This window comes from Manis pentadactyla, chromosome 6, assembly GCF_030020395.1.
Source record: "Manis pentadactyla isolate mManPen7 chromosome 6, mManPen7.hap1, whole genome shotgun sequence".
In the NCBI taxonomy this organism is placed as follows: domain Eukaryota; kingdom Metazoa; phylum Chordata; class Mammalia; order Pholidota; family Manidae; genus Manis; species Manis pentadactyla.
The window spans coordinates 28,411,191-28,432,693 of record NC_080024.1 but is presented as its reverse complement, the minus strand read 5'-3'; the positions used below and the strand labels follow the sequence as shown (position 1 = coordinate 28,432,693).

At 35.3% G+C, this 21,503-nt stretch overlaps 1 protein-coding gene across 12 annotated transcripts in view; it reads left to right on the top strand.

Annotated features, from left to right (window-relative positions):
* The window catches only part of LOC118929814 (1-phosphatidylinositol 3-phosphate 5-kinase), a 103,340-nt gene extending 82,254 nt beyond the window's left edge, over nt 1-21,086 (top strand). For 7 of the 12 annotated variants that reach the window (XM_057503628.1, XM_057503633.1, XM_057503635.1 and 4 more), the window contains 14 exons: nt 1,193-1,253; nt 2,112-2,264; nt 3,062-3,182; nt 4,971-5,066; nt 8,841-8,924; nt 9,791-9,888; nt 11,513-11,677; nt 12,971-13,030; nt 13,687-13,863; nt 14,648-14,751; nt 15,460-15,588; nt 16,641-16,902; nt 17,315-17,389; nt 17,925-21,086. In XM_057503628.1, the coding sequence (XP_057359611.1) occupies nt 1,193-1,253; nt 2,112-2,264; nt 3,062-3,182; nt 4,971-5,066; nt 8,841-8,924; nt 9,791-9,888; nt 11,513-11,677; nt 12,971-13,030; nt 13,687-13,863; nt 14,648-14,751; nt 15,460-15,588; nt 16,641-16,902; nt 17,315-17,389; nt 17,925-18,040 (1,701 nt within the window). In that variant the 3' untranslated portion in view covers nt 18,041-21,086. Of the gene's footprint in view, nt 1-1,192; nt 1,254-2,111; nt 2,265-3,044; nt 3,183-4,970; nt 5,067-8,840; nt 8,925-9,790; nt 9,889-11,512; nt 11,678-12,970; nt 13,031-13,686; nt 13,864-14,647; nt 14,752-15,459; nt 15,589-16,640; nt 16,903-17,314; nt 17,390-17,924 lie in introns of those variants that run through there. The other 5 variants (XM_057503634.1, XM_057503636.1, XM_057503632.1 and 2 more) reach the window with 3 other exon arrangements.
* Nucleotides 21,087-21,503: the final 417 nt, after the last annotated feature.

Sequence of the window (21,503 nt, the reverse complement as noted above, 5' to 3'; positions counted from 1 at the left end):
CTTCGCGAAGCGCTGGGTTCTCGCAGGTGTAGATGTAGCCTGGTTGTTGTCCTGTATCTTCTGTTCTCTCTTTTAGGGATAGTTGTTTTTATTGTATTTTCAAAAATATATATGGTTTTGGGAGGAGATTTCCGCTGCTCTACTCACGCCGCCATCTTGGCTCCACCTCTCTCCTGTAACACTTTTATTTCATTCATTTGATAAGTAGTTCTTGAGTACTTCTGGGCTCAATTTTTATTAGATTTTATATTAGTATTCATTCTAAGTAAAAGGCTTACAGTTAGGAACAAAGGCCATGGTTCCCATGGAATATTTGTCTGATGAGGAGATGACTAAAAAGAATCTATGAAGATCAAAATAAGGGAGATGGACATTGTTGCCAAGGGAGTAGATGGTGGTGGGTGATTTTATATATGGGATCACTAGGAAGGTGTGTCTAGTATGGTGAACAAATCTCAGAACGTTCTGAGTAGCCATGTATTTTGTAATCAAATCATTACACGGGGCTTATGGTCATATATATTTTATCTGTGAATAATGGGGCTTCTGGAAATCCAGTGGATAATAATACAAGATTACTAGGTTTAGTGAGTAATCAGTCATAAGTATTTCCTAGATGTTTTAATACTAAGAAGTGAGCTACTGTTTAGAGTAATATTCTCAAAATGTGGTTCAAGGATGCCCCAGGGTCCATGTCTCTTTCAAAGGCTCTGTAAGATTTCCCTTTTCAACTACATACCTGTGTGAGGCTAGATTTTCTTTGTACTATTCAATCAAAATTATGTAGCTCAGCAGATTAAATGCAGAAGCCAGAGATGAATTTAGCTGTCTTCTGTTAAACTAGACATTAAAGTATTTGTAAAGATTTAAGACAATGCTACTCTTTCACCATTTAGTTTTTGGTAAAATAGCTATTTTTTAATTTAAAAATGTTATTTGTGTTAACATGTAATGGGTTTATTATCTTTTTCCATGAGTCAATGAATGCAGATTCTAAAATTTTCTGTTTTAATTTTTAATAAGGTAAAAATTAGAAGATATAACCCACATGAACAAAAGCTATCTGAGTGTCTTAATAATTCTTAAGAGGATAAGGGGTCCTGAAACCAAAATTTTAAGATCTCCTGGGTTAAAATTTTTTTTAATGTGATTTTAATGTTTTCTTACAAACAAAGTATTTACTTCCCTACAGATAAGTGCAATGGATGCAGCTCCACGGAATGTTTCTCCAGGACTTCAAAATGGAGAAAAAGGTTTGGTCCTTGAGTCTGGGGATCATTTCCATTGGATTTAAAGGAATTTTTTAGTGTATAACTTGTTTTTAACTGTTAACTTTGAGAATTTTTTTCTGTTACAATTATTCATAAACTTTTCACCTGCTTCCAGCAGAGCACTGTAGCACCATCAATTTCAGATTATTATAAAGTATATTGAAGAAGATAAGTTAATATTAGAAACACATGATATACAGAGAAGACTGTTGTTAGGAGAAGAACAAACAGAAAAAAGGAAGTAGAATTTTTCTTTTGCTTATTCCAAAGTCAGCTCCCAGGTTTCACTGCAAAAATCTGAGGAAGTTTATATTTTTATGTCACTAAAATGTTTTCTGCACTTAAGCTATCTTTCACAGTATTTCTTGGAATGATTTGGTGCTGTCTTAGAAAATTTGTAGGGAAATTTACTTAGACTGTCTTTGTAGAACAAGAGCTCATCTCATAATTCTTGGCATTTCTCTATTATAATTAAGTGAATTTTCCCTCCAAGAATGAGCATATGATTTTTTTCCCCCCAATGGTATCCCAATTTTATTCCCTATTAAATTGAATGAACTACTGTTTAGGTAGCCATTGTGGTCTAGTGGAAAGAGTATTGGGTAGGAGGCAGGCTTGGTTGCCAGTCACATTGCTGTCCCTGAGAATTGATTGTAGTCAAGTCATATATAACCTGTTTGGGTTTTTGTATCCATTTCTGGAATGTGCACCAAAATGGCCTATATAATTTTCAGGAAGCTAACATTCTTTGACTTAAGAGGTATAAATATGAAGTGGCTTTTTAAAAACATTGCTCTTAGGTAGAAATGAACTTAACGGTTTTTAAATGACGCCTTTAAGTTTGTTTTTCTTCAGAGGACCGCTTCTTAACGACCCTGTCCAGTCAGAGCTCCACGAGTTCGACTCATCTGCAGTTGCCTACTCCACCTGAGGGCATGCCTGAGCAGGCGGTGGGAGGGCCCCCTGAGCTTGATACAGCCAGCAGTTCTGAAGGTACAGTTTAAGTCAGTTTACTATACCTCAGGCGCAAAGAAGACAAACTGTGAATACTTTGACAAAATGCTTTCTTATCCCTTAGAATTTTAAATATTATGCTTATTAAAAATGTTGTTTTAGTTATAACTTTTTACCATATTCACTTCATCAGTTCTACTACTTGACAGATAAATTTCTCAGTAACAGAATGTTATTCAGCTTCATCTACTTTCTGGGGTCTCATTACTTTCTTAAATCCCGTGAAACACATTGTTTCCTTATAAGAAAATAAGAGAAATTGCAGTCCTTTCTTCAATATTTGCTTCATTAACAGCAAAATTATGCCTTGCTTCTCTCTGTTCTTGCTGCTTAAGTAGTCACTAAATTGTAATGTGAACTTTGGGAAAACTTATTAATTACAATTCAACTCAAATGTAATAGCTGTGGTGCAAACAATTCAGGTGAAGTGACAACATGAATAGCTGTGACTAAGTTCATGTGTGTTCAGGCAGTAATTACATAATGGCTGCTGCCTGGCCCCTGTGATGGTGAACTATCAATTGTAGCATGATCTCAATTTCAGAGATGGTAAAATATAAAACAGTGTGCCTGTTGGAGTCAGTGCTGTGTATGCTTCACTATTGTTTCATGTTTCATCCCATGGGTCATTTTTAGATCAGAAATTTAATACCATAATTGGTACTTATGCATGTCTGTGTCCAAAAAGGATAAGAAATAAAGTTGACACTTTATATATATATATTTTTTTGCTCTTCCTGAATATTAACGTATAAGTAGAATATTTTTCATCCTAGATGTTTTTGATGGACATTTACTGGGATCCACAGACAGCCAGGTGAAGGAGAAATCAACCATGAAAGCCATCTTTGCAAATTTGCTTCCAGGAAATAGCTATAACCCTATTCCATTTCCTTTGTAAGTATTATAAAAACCAGTGGCTGTTGGGTGATTTTATTTTCACTTAATTAAAAAAATCTCTACGTAGATTTATTCTCTACATATTTAAATATGTTTATTTAACTTTGTATATGTATTTCTCAATCCTAAATTACACTTCATCATGGTAAAAGATATCTTTTGGTGTAACGTAATTTGGAGAACACGTAATCCTTATTATATAGTAGATGAGGATGGAAAAAAAAAAAGCATTAACTAATGTTGCTTAATGCTTATGTTTATTGTTTCTGAAAATAATTGCTTATATATATGAGGATGCTATTACTGACCTAATAATTTATTGGGACATGGTACTTTCTGTCAGTGGTGATGAGTTTCAGTGACCCATACGAGTTTTCATGTGATTTCGTTTATACTGGGCTCAATGAGTAGGAAAGAAAATAGGCTGGCTGTGAGAGTTTGTTTTTCTTCTACTGGCTGATCTGTGGAACTGTCAGATGCTTGATACAGTGGTACAAGTGTGTCCATTTGGACATTTGTTAATAAGGACCTTTGTTCTTTTTTTATATTATTAGTATTTTTTATTAAGGTATTATTAATATACAATCTTATGAAGGTTTCACATGAGCAACATGTGGTGACTACATTCACGCATATTATCAAGTCCCCCCCTTACCCCATTGCAGTCACTAGGACCTTTGTTCTTAACTAACTTATGGAATTATTTATTCAGTCAATATTTAAACTTACTGAGAGGCAGTTCTAGTGCTCCAGGATGTAGGACAAGATAATTAAGGAAAAATCACTGCTCTCAGGAGCTTACAGTCTTGAGGAGGAGACAGTTTAGACTCATACCATACGTAGTATGTGATACATTCTATGATAGTAGCATGTAAAACCCTGTTTTCTCTGAGTATCTGATACTTGAGTATCTTAGTATCTTGCCTGGTTTATGGTCCCTCCTGTTTCAGCACCTTTGCACATGCCCTCACTTGCTTCTTCGTCATTAACTCCTTTGCATTCTTTCTAAGGAAAACTTTGTTAGCTCCCTGCCCCAACCAGATTAGTTCTCTTGTTATATCTTCTCATGATTCTCTTATGGCACTTGTCACAGAAGGTGATTATATTTATTTGTAGGATTATTTGTTTCTTTACCCTGCTGTACTTTATACCATGCCTGTCTTTTTCACCACTGTTTTGCTAACGTCTTGCACATGTTAGGTGCTTAGTAGTAGTTTTTGTTAATATTATGTCTCTGGCATCTTAGGTATTTAATAAATTGCTGTTCCACAAATTAATGAATGATACCCTTGGGTTTAGAGTGGAAATTGAGAGAGCAAAGTTTGGGTTAAAACTCAACACTGTTGAGCTTCCATGTGATAATAGGAGAGTAGCTGTGCTATGCTACTTCTTGTTGGACTAGTAGTACTACATTTCCACAGTTCCTAGAATTTCCTTTCAAGCTTATAGTAGAACAACAATCTTTTATACTTCTGCTGTTCATTGTAAATCCTGTTTGAGATGAATATGGTTTAAAGTCTTAGCACTGTGGAAAGCCTTGTTTTGAGTGACTATTCCAAAACCTTCTGATATGAAAGTTATTCTGATAATTTTCAGTTGCCTTAAAAAACTTATATGTTTTCCTTGGTTGTTTGGTTCAAGTTCTGTGTACATTTTGGCTTAATTATATTCTTATAATTGTGCATTTGTTAATTTAAAATTGAGATTTGCTTGTGATATGTCAGTCGTTTGCACTTTCTGCTAATTTATTTCTTATTCATTTATGTATTTAAAATTTTTGAACAGCGATCCAGATAAACACTACTTAATGTATGAACATGAACGGGTTCCCATTGCAGTCTGTGAGAAGGAACCCAGCTCCATCATTGCTTTTGCTCTCAGGTATTCTTCATGGGACTTTTTCACCTATGCTTATATCTTTATATTTTATGTATATTTATCAACTGCCTTATTGTTGAGACCTTTACACAGAGTAAAGCAAAATGATTAAGTATAAGCAAATATATATATTCTTTGGGTATAATACTTTGTTCTCTTATTTTTTCTTACCCAATAATTATAAATATTCTTACCCAAATAATTACAGGATGATTCTTAAGCTTCTAATAACTAAGTTGATTAGGCACATTTTTTTTTACTATTTGTTTCAGGTATGTTGGTGCTCCTGTATTGGGTGCATATATATTTATAATGGTTATATCCTCTTGATGGACTGAGCCCTTTATCATTATGTAATGTCCTTCTTTGTCTTTTGTTACTTTCTTTATTTTGAAGTCTGTTTTGTCTGATACCAGAATTGCAACACCTGCTTTCTTCTCTCTGTTGTTTGCTTGAAATATCTTTTTCCATCCCTTGACTTTAAGTCTGTGCGCGTCTTTGGGTTTGAGGTGAGTCTCTTGTAAGCAGCATATGGATGGATCTTGCTTTTTTATCCATTCTATTACTCTGTGTCTTTTGATTGGTGCATTCAGTCCATTTACATTTAGGGTGATTATTGAAAGGTATGAATTTATTGCCATTGCAGGCTTTAAGTTTGTGGTTACCAAAGGTTTAGGGTTAGCTTCTTTACTGTCTTACTGTCTAACTTAACTCGCTTGTTGAGCTATTATAAACACAGTCTGATGATTCTTTATTTCTCTCCCTTCTTATTCCTCCTCCTCCCTTCTTCATATGTTGGGTGTTTTGTTGTGTGCTCTTTTTAGGAGTGCTCCCATCTAGAGCAGTCCCTGTAGGATGCCCTGTAGAGGTGGTTTGTGGGAGGCAAATTCCCTCAACTTTTGCTTGTCTGGGAATTGTTTAATCCCTCCTTCATATTTAAGTGATATTCGTGCTGGATACAGTAGTCTTGGTTCGAGGCCCTTCTGTTTCATTGCATTAAGTATATCATGCCATTCTCTTCTGGCCTGTAGGGTTTCTGTTGAGATGTCTGATGATAGCCTGATGGGTTTTCCTTTGTAGGTAACTTTTTTTTTCTCTCTGGCTGCTTGTAATACTTTGTCCTTGTCTTTGATCTTTGCCATTTTAATTATTATGTGTCTTGGTGTTGCCCTCCTTGGATCCCTTGTCATGGGAGTTCTGTGTACCTCTGTGGTCTGAGAGGCCATTTCTTCCCCTAGTTTGGGGAAATTTTCAGCAATTATTTCTTCAAAGACATTTTCTATCCCCTTTTCTCTCTCTACTTCTTCTGGAATGCCTATGATTCTTATATTATTCCTTTTATATTGATCACTCAGCTCTCTTAAAATTCTTTCATTCCTGGAGATCCTTTTATCTCTCTCTGCATCAGCTTCTCTGCGTTCCTGTTCTCTGTTTTCTAGTCCATTAATGGTCTCTTGCATCTCGTCCATTCTGTTTTGAAGTCCTTCCAGAGCTTGTTTTATTTCTGAATTCTCCTTCCTTAGTTCTTGCATATTTCTCTGCAAGTCCATCAGCATGGTTATGACTTTTGTTTTGAATTCTTTTTCAGGTAGACTGGCTAAATCTATCTCCCCAGATTCCTTCTCAGGGGAAGATGTAGCAGATGCCGAAGCTGTCTGGGTTAGTCTTGTCTGGATCATATTTTTTTGCCTTTTCATGTTGACAGGTGCTATTGACTGTCAGCTGGGAGGGCCAAAATTTTCACTTACTACTGGCCTTTCTTTACTGGGGCAACTGCGACCCCTAGTGGCTTGTGTTGGGTAATTGCGTGTAGAGTGGGTCTTTGTGTCTTGCCTGGCCGGAAGGGAGAAATTTCCCTTTCTGTGGGCGGAATTTGTCTCAGGCTGCTTCTCTGCTTTCGCAGCGCCCGGTGGGGTGATGGATGGGGGGGCTGCTTGACTGTTTGCCTCCGTGAGGGGTCTCAGAGCTGTTGCCCAGGGGGTTAGTGCACCCGGTTTTCCCTGTAATTTCCAGCTGCTGTACTGTGACCTGGGTTGTTTCCGTCAAGCTGTTAAGTCCCTGTCCCTTTAAGACTTTCAAAAAGCCCCCGCTTTTCTTTGTCACAGGGGCATCAGCTTCAGCACCCGCTCAGAGGTCTTACTCCCTGTTCCCCCAGTATCCAGGGCCCCCTGGGCATGTACTGTGTCTGCGCTCTGGCCCGGATGGCTGGGGCTGGGTGTTCGGCAGTCCTGGGCTCCGTCTCCCTCCCGCTCTGCCTATTGTTCTCCCGCCGGGAGCTGGGGGGAGGGGCGCTCGGGTCCCGCCGGGCCGGGGCTTGTATCTTACCCCTTTCACCAGTCGCTGGGTTCTCGCTGGTGTAGCTGGAGTCTGGCCACTGTCCTGCGTCTTCTGGTCTCTCTTTTAGGGCTAGTTGTGTTTGTTGTATTTTCAAAAGTATATATGTTTTTGGGAGGAGATTCCCACTGTCCTACTCACGCTGCCATGTTGGCTCCGCCTCCTGACATTTTTTTTTACTAATCCTTGTATCCTGGAACTGTTCTCAGTATTATGCTCTGCATTCATTGTACCCCTTCCTTCCATTCACTTACATAATATTTGGAACATATCTGCCCTATATCATCTGAGTATCTTTTTTTTTACTCTTAATTTCCTTCCTGCTTCCTAAACATAGCAGGTAAAGTTTTCTGACTTAGAATAATGCCATTCTTATGCCTTAATCCACTTACACACACAAGTTATCATGTGTCTTAAAGAAGCATCCTTCTTTTCAAATATTTTTATATTATGTCTAAAAGAACAAAGCCTTTTAATTTTTACCATATCTTGGCAGTGCTAGAACTTAGTTTAAGTAGAATCTAAGATGTTTAATTTTTTAAAGTATTTTTTCTTTTGGAAGGCATTTAAATTAAAATTTTTCTTTTTATATGTTAGTTGCAAGTAGTCTACTTATTTAAAGAATCTTTAAATGTCTACAATATGTGGTATATTAGGTATTTGATATATAGGAGTGAACAATGTAGATTTATATTACTCAGCATTTATGGAGTTTAGAGTTCACTGTATAATGAGAAATTTTTTTCCTTTAGAAGATTTCATGTGATAAATTTTTTGTCTTTGCTTTTGGCCTTTATTAAGGTAGTATTTCTTTACACTTTAATGCTTAGTCATACTACATGAATAGGTAAGAGATAACAAAGCAAGACAAATAAAAATTTTTTTTGTACTATTAGAAAGTAATTATTCTAGTAGAGGTTACCTTTTTTTAATGTCTTGGGAAAATAATATACTCTGCTGGGCTCCTCTTGTTCTCTCACATCTGATTTGTCTAGATCAGGGCTCACAGACTGCTAGTCCAAGAGTTGATTTTTTTTTTTTACCAATAGAACATTAAAAATTTTTTTTCCTTACAGTTCAGTACCTTTAAGTAAAAAAGAATTCTCAAGTTCTTTTTCTGTTATACTAAACCTGAAGTTTCATACTTTTAAATTACCTGTTCAACCCCTGAAGATATTTCATCTTAATGTTAGTATATAGGCTTTCACAGTCATTGCTTAGGATATTGATACTCGTTGGTATGTCAGATTGTATTTTGTATTCTCTGTGAGGATGACCTTTTTCTTGAATCTTCTTGATAACTTCTGTTCGTTCAACTTAAATGTGTTTAATTCTGGACACTTAAAATGACTATTTCTATAATGCAAAGCTTATCCTTAAGCATTTGATTTATTTTAAAAGAAGAGCTTATTGTAACATTTTTCAACCTATTTCTGCCTTTAGCTGTAGAGAATACCGAAATGCCTTAGAGGAATTATCCAAAGTAACTCTGAGGAACAGTGTGGAAGAAGGGCCTCCAGTGAACAGGTGAATTGTGATTGAGTAGAATTTCTTTTAATTTAGCTGTGTTGTCACTTTTGAAATACTTATACTTCTGTTTTATCATAGCATATTATCAGTATGAAAAGTAATTAGGATATTGACAGTGGTGGTCATATTTTAGTCAGTAATTGATAGAACAAAATTCACATAGAGCGGAAAGCCATTATCACTCCCTTTGGATACTGTTTTCTGAGAATTGCCATAGAAGTTCAATGTATATTGTAGATTCATTAACTAATTGTTTTCCTTCAAAAAATAGTAACATTAGGAAATTAGCTATGGCTTTTTACCTTTGTAATTTGAAGTATTTGTGAATTTTCCATACTAACTAAAGATCCTAATAGTTAAAAACAACACAAAACCCCCAAACCCAGTTCTTTAGTGTGTTTAGTATTTTAGAAGTTTAGACAGAAATTGTCATAGGCTCATTATTTTGATTCTTACTGAAATAGGTTTTTTAACTTTACACATGATAAAATTTGATCTGAATTGTATGTTACTGTGGTAACTAGATCAGAAATGTGAAATTGATTATTTTCTGAAATTGTTTGACTTATAGGTACCAATATAGCTCTAGTGGGCTTGGGGAAAATACTATAAAAGCCTCTGCTTTCGTGTATTTCCCATACACTTTTATAATTATAACACTTTGCTTTCTTCTTCTTAAATTCAGTAGACATTTCAAGACTCTGTCTTCCATGTTGTGACTTTTTTTAATATAAATTATGAATCTGTTTTCTCATATTGTGGTTGGGGTCATGTGGGGAGTAGATTAGTGTAGGAATCAAGAGTACTTGCTAATTTCTGTCTGAATAGTATTAAACTAACTTTTCCTTTGTTCTTCATTTTAGTATTTTAGACAGCAGACCAAAGAGTAGCAGTCCTATAAGATTACCTGAGATCAGTGGAGGACAGACAAACCGTGCAGTAGAAACAGAACCACAGCCAAGTAAGATTACAAATGGAGTAGTAGTTATTAGTAGTTTTATTTTTGATTGTGCTTTGAAGAAGAAAACCTATTAAATAAGAAATGCCATCTGGCAAAAATTTATTACTTCTGGTCTTTGAAATAGAATATGCTTTGAAAAATTTTACATATACTCTTTTATGTGTATTTTGCTTTTCTTTGATTCTAATCTTAAGTTATTACTGAATTTGAAACTCCTAGAAACTCATAGGTTTCTGAAAAAAGAAGCAGTATATGTCTTCCTAGAGCTCTCAGTTTAAAATGTACAACCTTCTTAAAAGAAGTTTTTACAGTATTGTTGACATTGTGAAAAAGAACCTTTCATCCATTACCTCCTTTAATGCCAACAATAACCACATGAGAGTTATATGACATACCCCATTTTTTAGAAAGGAAGTTAAGGCTTAGATTAAGGAACTTGTTCAGGATTATGGAGTCTCTGACTTTGTCAGTTAGGAATGTATTCACTACAAGTAATAGAAAACAAGTGACTACACTGGGGCTTAAACAAATGATGGTATAGACTTTTTCTAAAATAGCAATGTCTAGAGGCAGGCAGTTGCTGACATTGATTCAGTTACTTGGTATTGTTATGACAATACAGGATAGTTTCTCTATGATTCTCTTATGTTTTCCTCAGGGCCAAGATGTTCCATTTCTGTATACATTTGAGGCAGAAAGAAAGAAGTATAAACTATTGCTGTTCACTTTTAGAGGGAAAGCCTCTCTTCAGTCTCACTGGTTAGAATAGATCTCATGGCCACCCCTCCCTGCAAAGGAGACTGGGAGGGTAGTGAGCAACATTGTCCTGGTTGGCTTATACAGAGCATGATTCATGCTTAAGTTCTAAACGCTGCTGCCCCCCCAAAAATTGGAGTTCTTTTAGAAGGGAACAAGGTGGGATTGGATACTAAAGAGGCCATGCTGATGTCTGCCAGTCCTAACTAAGCATTTTATGATTGATGTTCTATAGATGGCATTTCTACATTTTGTTAATGCTAAATGTACAAGACTAGAATTATATATACTAAGCTCACAGATCATACATAGATCATATATATTAGGCTCAAAACTAAGAATGAAAGTAGAGAGAAAGCTTTAGTAGTATTTTTGGCCATCTTAAACTACTTTCTCAACACTAGACACAAAATCTTACATTTTGCTGTTTTAAGATGTAAGTACAAAAATGTAAAGATACTACCTTTAACTCGGAATACTGATAGCTTAATATTGTGTTATATTAGCTTAATTAATTAACTGTATTGCAGTACTGCAAGACCTCAGCCCTTAATCTTGTTGCTTAAGATATTCTGACTGCCTTGGAAAGATATTTTTGCAGACTTTATATAGAATTTTTCACATTTTGATTTTTAGCTGTCTGAACATTACACTGCTCTTCTATGATTTTAGTAAGAGTGCTTGACTAGCCCCCACCTGCAATAAATAAAACATGTGGGTTAATAATTTGTATAAATGAAAGTATCAGTATTACTCATATTTCTTATCCTCATATAATGGTTACTGCTAACCAAGGAATGAGTTGAAAAGTTTAATTTTCCCCTTTCAGTGAGTGACCTGTACTTAATATGTTACCTCTTATTTTTAGCCAAAAAGGCTTCTGGAATGTTGTCCTTCTTCCGAGGGACAGCAGGGAGAAGCCCTGATCTCTCTTCCCAGAAGAGAGAGACCTTACGTGGAGCAGATAGTGCTTACTACCAGGTTGGGCAGACGGGCAAGGAGGGGACCGAGAATCAAGGCATTGAGCCTCAAGGTGTGTGAAAGGAGACCATATGTACTTCTCCTAGGCTTTCATTTACTTACTTTAGTTGCTTATGTTCCTTAAATCCTTAAGCAGATAATCTTAACTCCTGAAACCAGGGCATCCCCTCTTCTCACACCTCAGTGTGTAGAGTGGGGAAAAAAAGCGCAGTGCTTGGAGAGTCCAACTAATTTTGGATGCCATTGCTGTCACTTGCTGTGTGGTAGAATCACAGATCCTTAGTTTCCATATCTGTAAAGTGGCAAAAGCAATTTTTCCCGAGGTGTATTGAGGACTAACTGATATAACACACGTAAAACATCTGTTTCACCATGTAAATCACAGTATACATTCAAAATATTTTCACTGCTCTACTCCCTCAGATGTTTTCTTTTCCATTCTCTGTGAGGTTCAGGTTGTTAATGTCCATCTTCATTTTGGTGTTTAAAAAATATGCCTACTTGATTGTGTTTGAGTATGAGGCTAGTCAGGTTTCAGCAAACGATGCTGACCTGTTTCTGTAAATAAAATTGTATCGGGATACAGGCACACAGATTCATTCGCTTACTGTCTGGCTGCTTTCACGTTGTATTGGTCAGTAGTTGTGCCTGATGACTGAGTAAAATATTTACCCCCTGATTCTTTACAGAAATAGTTGTGTTCCTGGGGTAGATCATGAATTAGTAGTGCATAAGTTTTCATTATTAATTAATTTACTATTCTATAGGCTGCTATTGGTCTGTGATCCTTGGAAGGCACTGGTGCTTTGGAAAAAAATAACTTTGAAATGTGAAACTCAGAGGATGGCTTATTCTTTTAGATATTAAAATGTATTCTAAATCTGTAGTAATAGAGTGGATAGTAGGTTTGCTGGACAAATCAAATATAAAAAAATGGCTCTGAAGTAGACACTAGTATATTTTATATATTATATGTTTATCTTTGTATATGATAAAGCATCTCATATTGTGAGGGAGGTATTACACATGGGGAAGCTGGTCATAAACTGGATGTAAAAGTTGAGTTAGTATATTGCTATCATAGGATTCACTTAAATATGAGAAAAATTATTCTTCAACCTGAGTTCTTTGTTTTTAATCAATAAATTGATCTTTCAAAAGGTTCATACATTTCATTGTAAGTAGTATACAGTTTCATCGTATACCTAATGTTTGCTTGAGAGTGACTTGACCGGATAGCAAGAGTTGACTTACTAGTTTTTATTGTTATATCAGGGAAAAAAGAAGAGACAAAATGAACTGATAAGTAAAACCTTGGCTTTACTAATGATATTAAACCTTTTAGATGAAGTGGATGGAGGAGATACACAAAAGAAGCAACTCACAAATCCTCATGTGGAGCTTCGTATGTATGAGATAAAATGTTGTTGGTTTGGGAACAGGGACTTTGAGCAAAAACTCTATTATTTGAGGCTTCTAGCTTCATACTTGATAAATATCCTTTTTCTTGAAATGAGTATTAAGTCTGTGTACTGGCATAAGGCTTATTTAATCTATATTTAGTTCATATAAGTAAATATCAATTTACAAAGAAATACAATGTGATTAATTCATAAATTTACTTGAAATTATATAGTTATGAATTACAATGTGATTTAATTTCTAATGTTTAAATAATTACTTACTGTATTATCTAGAACCACAGCACCTTGCCAAGGCATCTAGAATTGTGTGTGTGTATGTGGGTGCCAAAAATTTATCATCCAGAATAATACAATGTTCAGTAAAACATACGTGAAAATACAATGATGAAAATGCAGTAATGGATCTTATTTAATGTCTGATTTTTCTCTACATGTGTAAGGGATCATAAGGTGCTCTTTAATCCTCAGGATCACCTTGAGCAGTATTGTGATAAATAGGGATGTAGCCTTAACATGAAAAATATTATCATAGAGAAAAGTAAATGGTTGCATTTGTCAGAGGATGGGGAGTATGCAAGAAGGAAGAGAGATTTCTGATGTATAAAGCTTTTTAAAAAAAAACCACTTCTATTTATAGAATTTTCTGATGCTAATGCCAAGTTTTACTGTCGGCTCTACTATGCGGGAGAGTTTCATAAGATGCGTGAAGTGATTCTGGGCAGCAGTGAGGAAGATTTTATTCGTTCTCTTTCCCACTCGTCGCCCTGGCAGGCCCGAGGAGGCAAATCAGGAGCTGCCTTCTATGTAACTGAAGGTAAGTCTTTGTAATCATTTACAGATTGAGTAGTATCCATCTTTTTCCCTCATAATTTATGAGTCACTTGAAGTGAAGTAGTATGATACTGCTGTCGGTTGGCCAAGTTTTCTGTTTTATTTTTGTTTGAGAATATGTGATAAAAATATTTGAAAGAATATACATGTATGTGATATATAAGTAGAGACAGACATGATCAAATCCTTACCAAACTCTCTCCAGTCCTGAGTTCTCCAAATATAAATAGTAACAGAACACTTCTAGAAAAGTCAAAAAGGTACTTCAGAGCTGATGAGAGAAAGATAAAAGTAGAAATATTTAACCTGAAAATGGGAAGGCCAAGTTCTTAACCAATGAAGGTTTACAGAAGATCATGGCCATTTGTACTTGACATTCCATTTTCCATGCCCACTGAGTGAAATTATTTGAGAAAATGCAGTAGGAAGGAGGTTACTTAATAACTGTAATAGCTGTGTCTTACTGGATTGTTAACAAAAGAGTTTATAAAATTCTTTTTAGTTTTGAAAAGTAGATCATCTAGCTATGAATTTAGGTCTGGTATTGTCAAAACTGGTTGGGTCTTTATTCTATAATCCTCAGGAGCCCTTCCAGCCCTTCAATTATTTGAAGACTGTTTTGATCAAATTTTTCTCTGTGACATCAGAAAACAGCCCTTAAAAAATGTGAAGCAAGCAAATCATTTGGGATCTTTGGAATGATTTATTATAGATTCCCTCAGTAAATAATTGTGATTGAATAAACACATGAACTTTCTGCCTTTTAGATGATAGATTCATTTTGAAGCAAATGCCTCGTCTGGAAGTCCAGTCTTTCCTTGACTTCGCACCTCACTACTTCACTTATATTACAAATGCTGTTCAACAAAAGGTAGAAATCCTGAACCTGGGTATATAATTAGAGATTCCAGGGCTTTTTCACATCCCCAGAGTTAGTCCCAATGGCAGTTTTCTCTGTGGTAAGATGACTGGACCTATGACTGGATCTCTTTTATTCTGTTTAGGTGTAATAGAATACAATGATTTCAAACTCTCTTCCCTACCTTTGCCATTGAGGGCTCAATCTTGAGCAAGTTGCATTTAATTAGTGTATATATAAAAGTTAGTTAGAAACATTGAGACTAGTTGAAAGTAGTTGCACATTTAATAATTAATAATTTTATTGAGAAATTTGAAATGTGTTGAGAAATGAGGCTAATGGGTCCCTTAGGTAGAAAGAGAGGAAGCCAGAGGCTCAAATTTGCCACTTGTCGTTGAGCAATGACTCCAGTAAGAGTATGAAGGAGTCACATGGATTTTTTTGTTCATTTATGATTTATTGCATGTTAATGGGGAAATTACATGTCATAATAAGACTCATAAATTGAGAAATGGTAAAGGATTATCCCTTGGGAGAATGTGATGGATCGAACATTTTTACTGGCATTGCTGCTTTACCTGCTTCCGAGATTCAAGGGTTTCTCTGACTTGCCGTATCAATAGAAAATCATGTTGGATACTACACAGATAATCCAGATACTGGTATTAAATTATAAATAATCCTTTTTGATAAAGTTTATTTTCACCCTTTCTTGATTAGAGGCCCACTGCATTGGCCAAAATTCTTGGAGTTTACAGAATTGGTTATAAGAATTCTCAGAACAACACCGAGAAGAAGTTAGATCTTCTTGTCATGGAAAACCTTTTTTATGGGAGAAAGATGGGACAGGTGAGGATACTGGACTATGCAAAGCATTTAGCTTTGTCCTAGAACCCTTTGTACTTCTGGTTCCTGAATAGAGAAAATCAGAAAATAACATCGTACTGGAGAGTAAATACTAAACTTGGGTTGTTAGGCCAAAGTTACTTTTGACTTACGAACCCTGTGGGAAAGAATGAAGAAGATACAGACTACTAAAATTGAACATGTCCAATGTTCTAGAAATACAGAATTATAGAATTAGAAGGCAGATCTCCTTCTACCATTTCAGTTTTAATGATGAAGGCACTGAGGCCTAGAGAAATTAAGTACATTAGGGCAGTCACACAGGTGTTCCTAGCACTCAGGTTGGTCTGCATTCTAGAACAGTACTCTTCAAAGTGCTGTCCTTAAACTGTTTCCAGTCTGTGGTGACATAAGGAGCTTGTGCTAGAATGTAATTCAGTGCCCTGCTATTTTCATTGAAAATGAATTGCTATGAGAAAAACATCAGCTGAAGTTAGGAGTGTGTTTAATGATGGAATTGTTTTACACTCTGGTGCCTGCTCTTTATCATCATGAGCCAGGCACAACTGACTAGCACTGGTCTGTGGAATACACTTCAGGTCACACTGGTCTAGTACCCAAGTTCCCTGACTTTTGAGTGTGTTGTTTTTCCTACTGCCCCAAACTTCCTGGAATTGCTGTTGTCTCTACATTGCCATAAGTAATTACACAGTTTTGATATGACCCAAAGATACGTTTGTGGAGTTACTTGTTAATGTTTCTTAAAGTTGATTAAATGGGTCAGTGGATCTCTGAAATGTTTCAGTAACTGAGGTCCTAAGTGTTAATTTCATGTACTACAGTTATATCAACATGCATTTTATGTATTATATAATTATAATGCATTTATTTTATGACTTACGTTATATGTTATGATTAAATTTTTAAATTAAATTTAAAGGTATATGTAATGATAGTGGCTACAAGGAATCTTTCTGCCTCTTTCAATTTAATTATATTAATTAATCATTTTTAGCAACTCTCACGTAAATGACAGAGAATTTTCTTTCTGCTAGGTTTTCGATTTGAAGGGTTCACTTAGGAATAGAAATGTAAAAACTGATACCGGGAAAGAGAGTTGTGATGTAGTCCTGCTGGATGAAAATCTCTTAAAGATGGTTCGTGACAACCCTCTGTATATCCGTTCTCATTCCAAGGCTGTGCTGAGAGCCTCGATCCGTAGCGACTCTCACTTTCTTTCTAGCCACCTCATTATAGATTATTCTTTGCTGGTTGGGCGAGATGATACCAGCAATGAGCTGGTAGTTGGAATTATAGGTAAGTCAAGAAGCATACCTTACTTAGAGTTCATGATTGAAACTGGATTAAATTTGAAGATTATACTGAACCTGGTCTAGTAGTTGAATATTTTCAATTACTAGTATAGAATATTTTCACCAACTTTCACTTAAAAACTAAAAAATAATGATTATTTAATTCTAGTACCTTCCATTCAGTTTCCTCATTCCTATTTTTATCATATTTACCAAAAATATGTTCAAAAAGTTGCTTATAAATGAAACCCTGTGAGGATTAAATGGATGCCTATGGTGAAAACCCTTAGGAGAGCACCTGGCATATTGTCAGCACTCAGGAAATGTTAACTGTTATAGAAGTAATAGTAATTAGTGTTGTCATTTGTTTATATATATTAACATAGCTTTGTTTGTAATACTGTCCCCTGCAACAGATTATATTCGAACATTTACGTGGGACAAAAAGCTTGAGATGGTTGTGAAATCAACAGGGATTTTAGGAGGACAAGGTGAGCAGAATTTTCACTTTGTTTACCCTTCCAGCTGTTCTCATGTCTTCCTTATTAACATTTTAACAATGAATACTTAAAAATGGATATATATATATATTTATTTTTAAAGTGGTTATCTCTGATTTTATTATTTCCAAAATAATCAAATAATAAAGGGAATTATTTACTTGGGGAAATCTTGGGTTTAAATTTGTGTTAAAATGCCAGAGATTTTTAAAATGAAAAGTCAAAGAAAAAAGCCAGAGGGTGTCTGATTAACACTTGAAATCTAAGTTCTCTGAGCACTGCTGACCCCATTTGTGCTTTCCTACAATTCTCATCTCAAGTCAAGGGCTAGTCTTTTAAAATAGAAACTCCTGCCAGGAAGGCCATGTCCCATGTCCTGTGGCACAGTGAGCACCCTTGCCTCCTTTCGGAGACTGCTGAGGTGTGTGTCTATGGCAGTTTACATGAAAGACAGTAGTCGTTGAAGTCAGATGCCTGCTCAGTTATGTAACAGCTTTCTTTTCCCTTTTCTATTTAATAATCTTAGGTAAAATGCCAACTGTGGTCTCTCCAGAGCTGTACAGGACTAGATTTTGTGAAGCAATGGACAAGTATTTCCTGATGGTACCAGACCACTGGACAGGCTTAGGTCTGAACTGCTGAAATGAAGCACATATTTTGAAATGGACTGTGAAGGAAGGGGGCTGGAACAAAGGACCAAAAATAAGTTACATGATTTCTTTCTTCATCACATCACCACTGTATGCCAGGCTCTTTCATTCTGTGGCTGTGTAGGTCTGTAACTGAAGGGTTAAAACTTCATGGATTTGTACTTTGATTTTGATACTTACAAATTAGCTATCCGTAGGCTGGGAAGTTGCCTGAACATTTTTTCACTTAAGCTAAAATACAGACATATTTTAAAAGCCTAAGAGATGGTTAGAGATGAGGAGATAGGGTGAAAAATAGGTTGTCTTATTTGCTAACAGTCCTGTTATAAAAACAGTCTCACAGATTGTGACTCTCTTGTTATGATGTTTGTCACATTCGTTACTTAGCATTTATAGAGCTGGTGATTCGTTTTGTGTTTCTTAGGTAGCAGTTTAATGTTGCCTAGGTAGAATTTCTGAAACCTTGAAAAAATTCTGAATTATTCTATTAATGGCCAGTTGAACAGAATGACACAACCTGTTCTTGTTTTATTGAGGAATTTGAGTTAAATTGGGATTCCTGTCATGTTCTGTTTTCAAGTATGTTTGATGTTTTCAAGTTCTGTTTTTATTTGTCTGTGGGTGACAGGAGACTATAGCCATTAACTTTAGGCCTTTTTCTGGAGCTATTTTTTAAGCTTCTTTATAATTTAATATGTTACACTGCACTTATCTGCATATGCTCATATTCTAGGGTTTTTCCCTCACTTTTCAGGGAAACATTAGTATATGAGTCCAGTGAGTAAATACGCAAAAGGAAAATTATTAATGAAGGATTTTTCTTAATGTTAAAAATAAATGAGACCCGATTAAAGACATTGGGTGAGAGGGAAGCACTTGCTTGCTTTTTTTGGTAAAGATGAAGTCTTTTTCAATATAACCAGCGATTTAAGTGGCATCTGTAAAATTAAGTTTCCAGTGTGGACATCCATCCCTTAACTGTCTGTACCAGTTTCTAGGCAAGTTCTGACTATTGAGAAATACTAAGAGACAAAATATTCTTAGTAAAGAACTTCTTGTTTGATAGAGTTTTCATTTGTTTAAAAAGTGATCAGAAGTACTAAAGTCTCTCTGAGGAAATAAGATAACCCCAAATATTTCCTCTTGGCCTCTTTCCCTAACAGGGATAATTTGGGGATTTATAAAGTTTTCTAAAGTTCTACTCTTTTCAGGCTTCCTATGTAGCACATTTCTATGATAACTTTCATGTAGTAAGATAAAGAAATCTGGATACATTCCAGTTACAGACACTGTAAATACATGAAACAGGAATATTTTGGAAAGTTTTGCTTTAAATAATGGAAGTATTAGTTTGGTGTTAGAAATGTGGTTTGTTTTGAATTAGACCCAAATTGACCAAGGACTTATGAATGATTTGATAAGCACTTCTTTTAAGAAAAAAGAAAAAAGATGTGGTGTGCCTTTTGAAAACCTAGAAAACACTGGTGATTTTTTTTTTATATTAAAGACCAGTAAAGAAGTTGTACAGGAGTGAAAAATATGTGCAACATTCTTTAGAGTTCATATGTGTTCAAGAACAATGGATTTTGCATCTCATTTTGAATGCAAACCCTGTTTTGTCTCTGATCATTTTTTCCATCTAGATGCTTAGGGGTATTTATCCTGTCCATTTCCTGCACCCCAGTCATGAATACTTCAAGCAGGAAGTGTCTTCCCCTAGCTCTGATAAGGTTGTTTTTTTTTTTAATCTTAATACTGTGTGACTCGCTTGGGTCGGTCCTCCATTGGAATAGCTCCTGACAATAATGTGTCAGGTTGATTTTGTTTTCCTTTCCCGAACTTGAAGAACTGTTTTTTAAAGTAGTGCTGCTGCTTAGATAGTTTTGTGGCTAAAAACAGTTCCAGTCTAATCTGAAGCAATACTTGCTGCCTTGGAAGGGGGATCTGTCCTTTTACAACTATCTTAATGAAAGGGAAATATACAATTTAATTTGTGAGTGGCAGAACTATGTCCCTGGCCCCTTGCTACTCTTGGTTAGGCCACTACCACATATGTAAGGTGTTTCAAATATTGTGCTACTCATTGTTAAGCTTTAACTCTCTTAAATTCCCTTTCAAGCCCTGGAGAATAGTAATGCTGAAAAATTGAGAATGAGGAAGAAATCTTAATACTTTCTTTCTTAGAGTAAAATATGAATACTGAGAATAACTGAAAGTAGCACAGAAAAGTTATGTGTACATGTTGCATTGTATAAAAGTCTTATTTACAAAAATGAAATTTTTTTTGATGCTGTCAAAACTTTTTTAAGAAGTGAAAAGGATTTACTTTTTTTTAACCCAAGCCTGTTGAATATTTAAAATTTGTAGATATTCAAAATTTCCTACAAAATGTCCTTTGTATAATTTTTTCCTTGATTCAGCAATGAGGGTTTTCTAGCTTTGGCTTTTATTGGGTATTATAAATAGTAGGGTTGTGTTGGTTTTTGTGGCAGCAGTTTCCCCTTGGCGTTTTACCCATTAGCAGTGGGCTTGTGTAAAACTGCCAAGGAAAGTAATCTACCTGTAGAAAGCTCGCTTAACTAGCAGAGTGAAAACTGTTGTGAATGAGCCTTATGGTGAAACAGGCCATTCATTATTTCCCAAGTGTTAATTTAACATACTGATTCATGCAGTATTCAAACCATCTAGTGCAATGCCTTTTTTTGTTTTTGTAACACAGGTGCAGTGTATTATAGAAAAACAAAAATTATAGTCATGAGCAGTTTTATGCTGCGTGCTGATTTTGTAAAAAAATGTACATTATGTCTTTTGACAGGTTTAATTTTAACTAGAGAAATGACATTGTAAATCATAATAGCCTCTTTTAACTTAATATGAAAAATTCAGTTAACAATATTGAAAATACTCAATGTATTATATTGTATATATTTCTCTACTTTGGTTCCAGCTGTTTTTTTTATATGATTGACATGTTATTTAAGAGATAAAACTGCCTTGAACTTTTGGAGACTGTAAATAAAGAGGACTTCAGCCTTTTCTACCCTCCTGATTTTTCTGTGTTTCTGCCTTCCTAAAGCCAGTGTTTCGTAGCTCTCGTTTGTTGGGAGGTTTTGATTACTGATTCAATCTCCTTACTAGTTATAGTTCTGTTCAGACTTTGTTATTTCTTCATTATTTAATCTTGGTAGGTTGTATGTTTCTAGGAATTTAGCTGTTCCTTCTAGGTTATCCAGTTTTTTGGCCTACAGCTGTTTGTGGTATTCTCTTATGATCCTTTTTATTTCTGTGGCATCCTGTTCTAATGTTCCCTCTTTCATTTTCAGTTTTTAGTGTTCTTTCTTTTTTTCTCAGTTAATTCAGCTAAGCAAGGAATTGTCCATTTTGTTGATCTTTAAAAAAATTGGCTTTTAATTTCATTGGATTTTTTAATGTTTTTTTATTCTCTATTATGTTTG